This window comes from Gigantopelta aegis, chromosome 4 (genome assembly GCF_016097555.1).
Source record: "Gigantopelta aegis isolate Gae_Host chromosome 4, Gae_host_genome, whole genome shotgun sequence".
Taxonomy (NCBI): domain Eukaryota; kingdom Metazoa; phylum Mollusca; class Gastropoda; order Neomphalida; family Peltospiridae; genus Gigantopelta; species Gigantopelta aegis.
Genome location: NC_054702.1, coordinates 75,379,188 through 75,391,310, shown reverse-complemented (window position 1 = coordinate 75,391,310; position 12,123 = coordinate 75,379,188). Strand labels below are relative to the sequence as shown.

Genomic DNA, 12,123 nt, shown 5'->3' with positions numbered 1-12,123 from the left:
TGTACAATGTACACCTCGGCATTCGCAACCGAGTACTGTTTTTGTCTCTGGGTAACGTTCGGTCTCCGGGCTGTAAAGATGGCTGACACCAAAGTACTATGTGGTGTTGGTGTCCAATCTTTTGTTTTGCGATAAAATACACGCGTCTTTCTTTGGATACAATCCTTTGGAAAACCGTAAAAAGACAATCCCGATTGTTTAAACTGTTTATTTTTACACCCAAAGGCCGCGCAGTACGACACTGTTGGACTGAAAAGATCCTAAGCCCCTTACTCCATATATAAACAGTTAACAACAATGGAAAAGTACAGCGGCTCTGACGTCACTTCCCTTTTTTTCCAAACGCTCACGAATAAATATGCATAAATCGTACTTTGATACTGATTGGCGTAATTTCTTCATTTTAAGTTAACTATGCGTATTTTATTGTTATAAACTTATTTGTATATTATTTTTATATCATTTTGCTTTTAAAATGAGCTATAATATGGTCTCGTGACATGTTTCCTTTTAACGACACCACTGGAGCACATTGATTAATTAATCATTGGCTACTGGATGTCAAACATTTGGTAATTCTGACTCGTAGTCATCAGAGGAAACCCACAACATTTTTCCTAATGCGGCAAGGGATCTTTTATATGCACTTTCCCACAGACAGGAAGGCACATACCAGGGCCGTAGCTAGGATTTTGTGTTGGGGGGGGGGGGGGGGGGGAGAGGAGGCAACTGAGTAGTTAATAGTCTAAAACTCCTTAAACAGGAGGCAACTGAGTAGTTAATAGTCTAAAACTCCTTAAACAGTTAAGAGAATTTGCTTTAATTTTCTAAAATGCTTTCTGGATTTTTTTCGGTGGGGGGGGGGGGGGGAAGGGCACTGGTTGGAACGAGAAAAACCCAATCAGCTGAATGGATCCACAGAAGCGGTCCAATCTCGCTTGGGCTGACACAGTCATAATACTTTAATGAACTCAGGGCTCATCCAGGATTAAAAATACCTGTAGCCAAAAACATTGCCAAATGGAATTTTTATTGCCATAATGAAAATGTTTTAGCCAAAATTGTTTTGTGTAGTACTGTATAGAGTATTTATATATGAATTTGAAAATGCATCTTTTTCAGCTAATTATGTACAAACTGGAATATCCCTTGATCAAAATCAAAGACAGCAATGGGGATAGGGGCAGTTAATATATTACTTTGATTTTTCAGTGGGTGAGGGGAGATATGCAGAGTTGGAAGCCAATGCCCTCTGCAAACACACCCCAAATTCTAAGGCCTATGGCATTAATAAAAAATCTGAGAGCCAATACTCTTCTTTTTTAAACAGTGCTCATTATTTCTGTAAAATAGCAATCTTTATTTTGGTTTGAACTGCTTTTAATTGTATTTTAAAGTAACCCATCTATTCCACACCCCAACAATTTCTTAATTTGTGCCATTTTGTTGATTTCCGCATCGTGTTAAATGCTTGTTGTTGATTTCAGCTTGTAAAATACGTAGCCTAAGAATGCTGACTTCACGTTATGACAACTATCCATTTATGTCAAAAGGTTTTGATTAAAAAGATAATAAATTCAAATTTTACTGGTCTTTTTAAAATCTAGCTAACTTTTGAGATATCACCTCACAGTCAACAAATTTATATATTTTATCTAACAAATATCATGATTATTTTTAACTAATTGTATTCAGTGTTCGTTTAACCGCAATTTGTATAAATACTGCATGTTCCTTTCCCACGATCGCGAAATGTATGAGTGCGAAATTAACAAAGACAACGGAAATAAACAAACGAAACAGCAATTAAGTATTCATTGATGCGAACAACTATTTGGTGGCGTTTTTTTCTCTCACAAATTTACATCAAGATTTACTTGCGTGTACTTGTATTGTTTAATGTCTGAAACAATGTCTTTTGACACGTGCAACAGTCTCGGCTGACTGTCAAGCGTAATCTATATGCAAACTGAGAACAGCCAACGAACATTTTCCAAACGTTCGCGAACTATGTGATTGGTTCCCGACGTGGACATTGGGTTTAATGTGAAGCGCATAAACCAGTTTAGCGGACGTTTTTGTTTTGCTCGGTCTAACAGAACTCGGCCCTAACCTACTCGTCTTTGGCCCTGAACTAGCATGTGTATTGAAACTGACACGCAATTTCGGTCCGTTTTTATTACTTTGGCTCAGACTTTACAGAGTTAAAATAACACGCTACAGATTTTTCTTGCATACATGTTGCCATTAAAATTAATAACTGTGATTATTAAAATAAGCAAACATTGTTATGCTGAATTCTTGATGACACCGCTTCTCGTTACCAGTCGCGAGATCCCAGTTAATATTTGTTATTATTATTATATGTTAGGTGTCGGATAGATTATGTAACCGATTGTTCACATCGGAAAATAGAAAATGGCTTAGCCAAATTTTTAGCTCAGAACTGGATGGTTGTTGGTGTAGTTTGTGGCCTTTCACATGTCTTGTGCCTTTTGCTAATAGCCACCATTCTGAAACGTATCTGTCTGCATTGAACTCGTGAAAATCATGCACGGTGGACGCTGAGTGGATGGCAGCATTTGGGTGGATATTTATATTGCCGGTCAGTCAAGTTATCAGTTTCGATACTTTTGAATTGCCTGTGACTGTCCGAGTGTCGTGAAGTTTTGTTTTTCATTTTACTTGTTTTATGATTTTCTTGGTTGCCCGTCGGGCAACTGTTTGACAAAGAATGGTTGCCCGGGCGCATGGACAACCGATTTGTGCACCCCTGTTCATCCAAAAAATAATTTGAGATCAACAAGGAAGACACACAAAAATGCTAAATCTTATGTTACTGGTTTAAAAAGACCAAAAAAAAGGAAGTACAGACATAGCAAACAATGATACCTTGAGGCACTCGAGTGAAAGAAAGCCATAGTGAGATAGAAACAATCTGGCCGTCTGGTACTCGGGACAAATCCTGAAAGAACAAACACAATCATGTCACATCTACAAACAAAAACAGATAAAGCTGGCTCAACAAGCTATGAGATGATCCCAAACCCCCATCCTAAAGAACCCCTAATTTTAAACAAGATTGCTCTAAAATATTATAAAAATTAGAACCCGCTCCCCCTCCCCAATAAAAAAATGTTTCCTTTCTCAATTAAACATTATTTGATATATTTATAAACTATGTCAGCAATAAGTTATAAACTTGTACCTCATCAATGAATTTTTTATAAAAAATTAATCCAGAAGTATAAATAGTAGAGTTTTTCTCCAGCCATGTTTTAAAAACGAATCTGTAACTGTAAGCTCATAATGCCCATGATAACTTTTTGACAAACCACTAATCTATAGCCTCAACAAACTACAGCATTATTCTACATATTAATTCAGTTATAAGTTATAATAAAATGTCAAAATTTACTGAAATAGCACGCTATTCAACTCTTTCATTTTCCGTTTTATTACATTTTATATTACTAAAAACTAGCAAAAGACAAGTATACCCAATAACAGTAACAGCTGCATACGGCAGTTGGGGCACAAACAGCTTATTGCCTCAGTTTTAACCCTCCATTAAGACAATTCAGAATCCACTACAGGGTAAATCTGAGGTAACTCAGTCTTACTTAGGAGGCTTGCATTCTGTCAGTGGGTTAGGATAAGGGGTGGCTGCCTTTTCCCATCTTACTCGCTCACTAACTTCTTTCTCAAATGAGATAGATTTTTCAATATATCCAGCAAGTTTTTCCAGGTCATTTTGGTTTTCATCTGTAATCAGTGATTCCATGGGCGGGATACTCTTGTCACTGCCAATATCAAACAAGCAAATCATAAGAAGTGTATAACAATAGTGTCCCTCAGTGATATGCAACACCAGTAACAGTTAACAGTTTATAGTCCTTCCCACAGGGTATGCCTTTTTTATACTATGGAATTTACAACAACCTATTTATTTCTGAGCCAATTGTCTTTTTAAATTGCACACAAAAATAGTATTTTTCATTTATTTCCAAAACACTTTTACTTTTCTTCTTACATGAAACCAAACAGAAATTATTTACAAAAAAGCAATTTTGTAGGATGGGATAGACTATAGTGGTACTGGCTTTTGGCAACAAATTTATATAAACTCATACTAATTTGAAATTTGATCTCAATGGACACTCCAACTTCAGGCTAAAGATTTTCAAAGCTATCTTAGTGCTACAATATCATAAACCTGTCAAAAGTTAGGATGTCACTATGACACACGCCATAGCACCCAATCTACATGTAATCAAACTAGTACACACCCAATCTCAGAGTATGACAAATATTTTGAAAAGTCACTAGCCACAGGGCTAGTGGGTTTGTGAAAACCACTAGCCCACCAAGATAAAGCACTAGCCCAAATTCTTGATCAATTATAACTGGACTTTTATATAATTTTTGTAACATTACACATTTACGAGTATAACAGTAAAATAAAACAAACACTTAAATCATGTTGTAAATTTCAGTTTTTTGCCGTGTTGTACGTTTGGTTTTTTGTCAAGTGTGATCCATCGTCATTGTTCCGTTTTCGCTTTTGCTCTCCCCCCGGGGACAAAATAATTGAGCAAACTCATGGTTGCTATCTAAAACCACTATCAAAATAATTAAATTTAAATGAGGGTACGACAGTGTGACACATGGTAATAGATGGTTCAGTGTATTCGGTAGTGGGTTATACATTTAGGGCCCTACTATTTATGTCGCCAGGAACGGTGATGTCAATTGCTCAAATACAGGGCATCATCCCGTGTCAGACCAATATCAAAAGAATATAACGGCGACATCTAATCCGTTGTTAATTGATGAACCAAAAAGGTATCATCTTGTATCGGTAACTGTGACGCATTATCCAGACCGCTACACGTTAATAGGCCAAGCAGAGTCATTGCATGTGCGGTTACCATTAAGGTAAACTGTTGTCAGTGAAGTGTTAAATTAGAAAACAATAGGTAAATAAAACAAACAATGAAATTCAAAGCATGGCTAGGGTTTACTTGATTGAGATTAACCTGTCGTCGCGATTGGTGATTTCCAAGTTCTTAGCCTAAAACATATGTGTGAGATTAACTACCACGTGACGTGTCCAACCAATCAAAACACGCATGTCATTAGATTTATTTCCTGTGCCAGAAACTTGAAAGGGAAAAGTAAACAATGCATGCTGTAACTGGCGATATAGAGGTAGCATGTTACTGCAGTTTGCAGACCTAGTTCAAGTGGATTATTATTATATACTGATTGCGTTGTTGATATTATTCGATGACAAACGTCACAATCAAATTTATTAAACAAAATTTTAACTGAGAGACAAAACACAAAAAAACACCCACGATCGAGCGATAAGGAGGGTGTGTGTGTGTGTGTGTGTGTGTGTGTGTGTGTGTGTGTGTGTGTGTGGAAACCACTAGCCCTGCGGGCTAGTGGTTTTGTGTTTCTCACTAGCCCGAACTTAAAAACCACTAGCCACGGGCGTCGGGCTAGCGGAATTGTCGAACTCTGAATCTACATGTGATCAGACTGATACACACCCATTATACATGTTATTGCAATATTAAAACAATTGTCAAACATGAAAAACTCTAAATTACAAATAATCAGTGTCTGAACGATCTGCAACATTCAGTACATATTAATATAAGCTGCAGTGAAGTAGATCAGGCTGTGAAAACCACTAAATACCATTAAATCAACCAAGGAACCAAAAATTGGGAAAAAACAACCCTCTAATGTGATCAACATAGTAATGTATTCCCTCACGCATTGGTTAATGGTATCTTTTCAATGCTTTCTGGAAAGTATCTATGCTCCACTTTGTGATGGATTCCAACATTGTTATCTGGTGTTGGTCGATTTAGGTTTGCCTGAGTTGAAATCTGCAATTTTAATAAGGAAAGAAAGTTGTAATGATACCTCAGCACATAACTGAACTATAGATATTTAGTGTTGAATTGAGACACTGTTCTGGATTATGAGAAAACGTTAATGTTTGCTTTGTTTAACACCACCACTACAGCACACTGAATTACCTGCTACATTTTTAAATTAGTGACAAGGGATCTTTTATATGCACAGGATAGTACATACCACCACCTTTCATTTACAAGTTGTGGTGTACTGAATGGAATGACAAATAGCCCAATTGGGCCAATCGATGGGGATTGGTTTAGACTGACCGTGCATTAGATGACCGCTTTACCACTGGGCCTTTATACTGAGAGAAGACACCTGCAGCCACTGAACAGCAGCAAGAGATATGCATATGCTATGATAGAAGGAAGGAAGGAAATGTTTTATTTAACGACACACTCAACACATTTAATTACGGTTATATGGCGTATATGGCTAAGGACCAAACAGATATAGAGAGAGGAAACCCGCTGTCGCCACTTCATGGGCTACTCTTTTCGATTAGCAGCAAGGGATCTTTTTTATGCACCATCCCACAGACAAGATAGTACATACCATGATCCTAAACTGACCGCGTGCTTTACCATTGGGCTATGTCCCGTCCCATGCTATGACAGAGTAGTTGAATTAAATAAATCAACAGATTCCACTAAGGAATTGATAAGAATCAATATTAATACTTGATGATAATGGAAAGTTTAATGCAAAAGAAATATTGTTAGACAGATCAAACTGTCAAAGTGACTACATGTTTATATTAACAACAAATATTCTCCTAAATAATTTAATACATACATATTGACATAGTGAATCTGGTGAAACCTACCGGGTACTTGTATTAATATCACAACCTTTTCTAGTATCCTTTTCAGACTGTAGCACTAAAACTAATTAAACATGACAAATAAATATAATAAAGTTACTGTAGTTGATTAAACATCACGTTAGTAATAAAATCTAGTCTAAACATAAACATACTTTCTGACATCTTGGGGAGTGTCTAAGTTGCATGGTCCAAGCATGTCGTCCAAATGGACCCCGAATTAGGGCAGTCACAGTAGGAAGAGGATCTGGCAAAATGAAAAAGTAAACAAAAAAAACAACCCCAGTAAACATAAACATTCATCTAAATAGATGCTAAAAAAAAAAAAAAAAAAAAAAAAAAAAAAAAAGAGAGTAAAAAAAATTCGGCATAAAAAATCCCACACACAACACACCAAAATTTAAATAACCAAAAAAATTCAATTAAAATTTTAATTTAATTTGTTTAATTTTTTCATATGCTTAAGGATTGTCTATTATTTCTTTTACATGCATTGGGGTATGAAAAAGAAAATTCATCTGCAAACTGTGTGAAATGGCGAAGCCGTTCTCACGTAAGTTTGCTGATGACTTTTTCGTTTATACCCAGATGAACGTAAAGATATAACAGACAATACTTATAATTAAATTTGAATCATACTTGCTAATAATAATACTAAAACTTCATAGAGAGACAAGGACTGGGATGTGGAAATGGACAGCGAAAGATGTTGAAAGATAGGAGTTGCCAGATCAGAAAGAAATGAGATGGAATTCAAAGGAGAGAAAGGAAAGGGATAAATTAAAATTTAAAAATCCCACTGATTAGATTATATTTAAAATGCCACTATATAATATACAGTTTAAGTTATTTGGAAAAAAGAAGAGTAAATAACCTTCAACACTGCCCAGTGGCTGCTCTAACAAACCAACGACGATGGAATTATCAATAACATAGTATCTAAATGGTGATCCATTTTCAATCAACCCACTGCCCTTGGCATAGCGAAGAAGTGTGCGCTCATCAAGCAGAGAAAATAGAGATTCTGGTCCACATGGGGGTGGAAATGCACCCTGAAATAATAAAACAAACTCTGTCCAAATCCATCCTTTAAAACATGTCAACATTAAGTCAGTATGCACACTTTTATAAAACAAAAAACCCTCCCCCCAAAACCCTCAAAGCAACACTGAATTGTGTAAGCCAGGCAACATTGACTTCCTGTAACCCAATCAATGATTTTCAGCAGTAGGTCAAGGATGACTTAATGTATTAAATGTTTGTTTATGTATTAAAGATGAAGAAAAAAATTAAAATTAAGAAAAAGAAAAAAAAGGAAAAAAAAAAAACCTGAAGAAAAAAGCCAATGAAAGAAGAAATTACTGCTTGAAAAAATAAGGTGAATTAATGCAATTTTCACAATTTGTTTGGTTTGGCTACATCAAATATTCTTTTTGATGTTACTGTTAGGATTTAAACTGTATCCAAGTACACCTAATAAAATAACCATTTTTCAGCACAGTGGATATCCACTGTTTTAAAATCATATTTTTTCTGTCTTCTTGGTTTTGTTTTTATCAACAACATTTGATAATGTCAGATCTGGTGCAGGCTTGCGATACTCATTTGAAAATAAAAACTCTAACGATCTTTTGAAAGCTAAAAATGCTATAAGATTTCTTTGCATTTCAGATTAAATCTAGTCTATTCGAAAATATATATATATAAAAAAAGCTAAAAGAAAGCACACCCCATATTAATTTTGCCATTAAAAATACTTCTAATATAAAGTCCTTTTTTTGGAAAATTTGAATATAAAGATAATGTAATGACTGAAGTTGCCAACACATACCACTTGATCTATAATACAGGTGAACACATACCACTTGATCTATAATACAGGTGAACACATACCACTGATCTATAATAAAGGTCAACATATACCACTTGATCTATAATACAGGTCAACACATACCACTTGATCTATAATAAAGGTCAACACATACCACTTGATCTACAATACAGGTGAACACATACCACTTGATCTACAATACAGGTGAACACATACCACTTGATCTACAATACAGATGAACACATACCACTTGATCTACAATACAGGTCAACACATACCACTTGATCTATAATACAGGTCAACACAGCCTCTGCAGCATCTTTCACCCTCATGGAGGCTGGCATTAACTGCTTTTCTCCCTTGAATTTTGGAGGGTCACTTGCACGGTTCTGAAACGAAATAAAGATGATTCTTTAGTCTAAATGCAGAAGAAAAATCCAAATGACCAAGGACCAGTAAGCAACCCCACCACATTGCAAAATCAAATCTTAGATGTAGAGTGGGTGGGGAGAACATGTATTAGAGAACACAAAATACAGCATTTATATTATTTCTTCAATTAAGAATAGTAACCCCATGCTTTGAGATAGTACGGTGTATCTTATTTTTTTTAATTACCCCCCCCCCCCCCCCAAAAAAAAAAACCCCACACAACCCCAATCATACAACATACAGGTACAATAATAAACAAAACAGTGAAAATCATATGTGGTTACTAATTTCCAATGATAAAGTTTAACAATCAAAGTTTGTTAACACATTTAAATTCATGTGTAAAAACACATATAAACTGGTGTATGCCATGCCATAATAGTAGAGTATTTACTAATTAAACCTGGTATATAAACGGCACTTAAGGATGCTCATAAATGACAAAACATTTAGTATGGAGATTGTAATACTAATTAATATTTCTTGACAGACTTGTTCCAGACAAGTTTCTATTGTGAATTTGACAAAAAGAAGCATTAAAAACTGTTAGCAATAAGACTTATTACACAATTAGGTTTGAAACAAGGTACAAATGTATGTTTGTTTAATGAGATTCTTTCAAACAGCATAAATAAGGCATTTTACATCATGGTCTAGCAAGAGACCAAAACTAAAACACCTGCTGTTCGATATGCTCTGGGTTTCCCTCATTTACCGTAAGAGGACATTTACACAGACTTCCCCACATACAGAACAGCATACACCTCTACCACAGGGCTTAATGTACCACTTGCACACATATATCTATCTGTAAAAATATTGTTGTCTGCCTTCTCACCTGTCAGTATGCATAACTTTGCCTGAAAATGTCTTTGTATACAAATATATTATGTATTACTCTATATGTGGTATGTGTGTCTGTGTGTGTGTGTGTGTATATGAGTGTGTGTATATTTTGTGTGTGTATGTGTGTCTGTCTGTGTGTATGTATGTGTGTGTGTATCTGTGTCTGTGTGTCGGTGTGTAGATGTGTGCGTGTGTGTATGTCTCTCGCTCTCTGTCTGTGTGTGTGTGTCTGTATGTGTGTGTCTGCATGTGTGTCTGTGTGTGCGCATGTGTGTGTATGTGTGTCTCTCTCTCTCTGTGTGTGTGTGTCTGTGTATTTGCATGCTTTGTCATTTACCACACAATGGTCTAGTCTAAGGGCAAAGTACATGCAATAAAATAAACAACCTTCACAAACTACTAAAAAAAAAATTGTGATGAAGGAAAAACTAGTTATGTAGATGTAATATTGATACCATTATATTTTAAATTGCTGTTTACGATAAATGTTTTAATCAGTGCAATATGTTGAAGCAATTAATGCTCAGCTTCATTTTATATGTAGTGCTTAGGCCAACCGAAAAAGACAAAACAAATGCTTGCTACAAATCAACTGAAATCACTCTTATTTTGTTAAAAAATTAAATTATAATAAATAAATAAAATACCTATTAATCCAGGCCTTTAAGAATGTAAAATGTATTAGTTATACCAAAAATATTACAAGCAACCCATTCAATTTTGCATAACCTGTTACTACCATTCATATGATGTCCTAAATAGGATATGGTAATGAAAAACGAGTTACCCCATCTAGCCTTGTATAAGTGCCAAATGTAAAAATACATTGTTCTCACGAATTTAAGACGAAGAGGCCAGGACCCATATTCACAAAAAGGTGTAAATTTACGTCAACGACTAGCACTTACGTCTGCCGTAGATTTATATTTATGTGCAAGAAGCACCTTATTCGCAAAGACTGTCGTAAATGTAAATGTAACTTAGTTGGGCGTAAATCTATGATTTAACACTATCACCGGATAAATTAAAAAAACCCACACATTAGAAACGATAAATAACAAATGCACAAAACGCAATTTTCGTTTGTCGTCTGCTAACAATAACATCACGAAAGGTGAACCATGGCATTTTGGTATTAGTGAGGATCCGCATATTGGTACGAACTTTAGGACATTCTTAAAAAGGAGAAATTGGCCTAGTCAAATACATCCATTCGATCACCAACAAAAATTATATTTAATCCGTGGGCGTTCGCCATCGCAAACTGTTCAATTATTGGAAATAGTAAATAACGGCGATTGTGCTTGATTTATTATATATACACGACTTACGGACAGTGTTAGTTGTAACTGGAGGCACTCTCATATTTACGTCCAACTTTACACGTAACATATATTTACGTTGTTTCGTGAATAGCTCTTCAGTCGTAGATTTACATTTATGTGTAAAACTAGGTTTACGATGTTTTGTGAATATGGGTCCTGCTTATTAACCCACTACTTAACTGATGGAAAATTCTCAGTAAACTGACTGTTTATGGCTGGCCTTGGTTAGTCATGTGATATTTTCACCATGAAATAAAACTAAATGATAATCAGGTAACTGATGATGGTGATATATTTTAATTACTTAACAATAGGGATTTACCTTAATTACAAAAAACAACTGACAAGAAACATGTTTCATTTATGTGCATAATATATACATAAATATATTATATTTTAAATATATATCTTCATTCCTGTTATGTTTATTCATTAATATAAGATGCAGAAGAAATAAAAAAATGGTTATATATATTTATATATACATGTATGTTGATTGATTCATATAAGACAAATATATATATTTTTAAAATGGTTATGGGAAAGAATATATGTGTAAAGATGCTAAGTGTTCAGTAGGTCATTATTGGTTACATCAGATTCTGTATTATGCAATGAATTACATACCCTTCTTAATTAGCTCATGTCATTCATCAGTGGTAAGTTAAATACAGCATTATCATAAACATTTAGAAATTAAAATTAAATAAATAGCCCTTTTCAAAAATATCATTTATAGGAACAAACATCAATTAGAACTACAGGCAAGCAATACGAAATTAGTCCTGGCAAGCAATACGAAATTAGTCCTGGCAAACAATATGAAATTAGTCCTGGCAAGCAAGCTGTAAGTATGACATCTTGGGAGTCAACCATTAGTAGCTATGATACACAGACAGACATATACTTCTCAACTAAAGCTAAACGAA

At 35.0% G+C, this 12,123-nt stretch overlaps 1 protein-coding gene across 5 annotated transcripts in view; it reads right to left on the bottom strand.

Moving 5' to 3' along the window:
• The window catches only part of LOC121371094 (ral GTPase-activating protein subunit beta-like), a 58,917-nt gene that overhangs the window by 18,231 nt on the left and 28,563 nt on the right, over positions 1–12,123 (bottom strand). For all 5 annotated transcript variants that reach the window (XM_041496740.1, XM_041496737.1, XM_041496741.1 and 2 more), the window contains 6 exons: positions 8,870–8,980; positions 7,635–7,812; positions 6,916–7,007; positions 5,788–5,903; positions 3,624–3,803; positions 2,893–2,965 (listed from right to left, as the gene is read on the bottom strand). In XM_041496740.1, the coding sequence (XP_041352674.1) occupies positions 2,893–2,965; positions 3,624–3,803; positions 5,788–5,903; positions 6,916–7,007; positions 7,635–7,812; positions 8,870–8,980 (750 nt within the window). The remainder of the gene's footprint in view (positions 1–2,892; positions 2,966–3,623; positions 3,804–5,787; positions 5,904–6,915; positions 7,008–7,634; positions 7,813–8,869; positions 8,981–12,123) is intronic.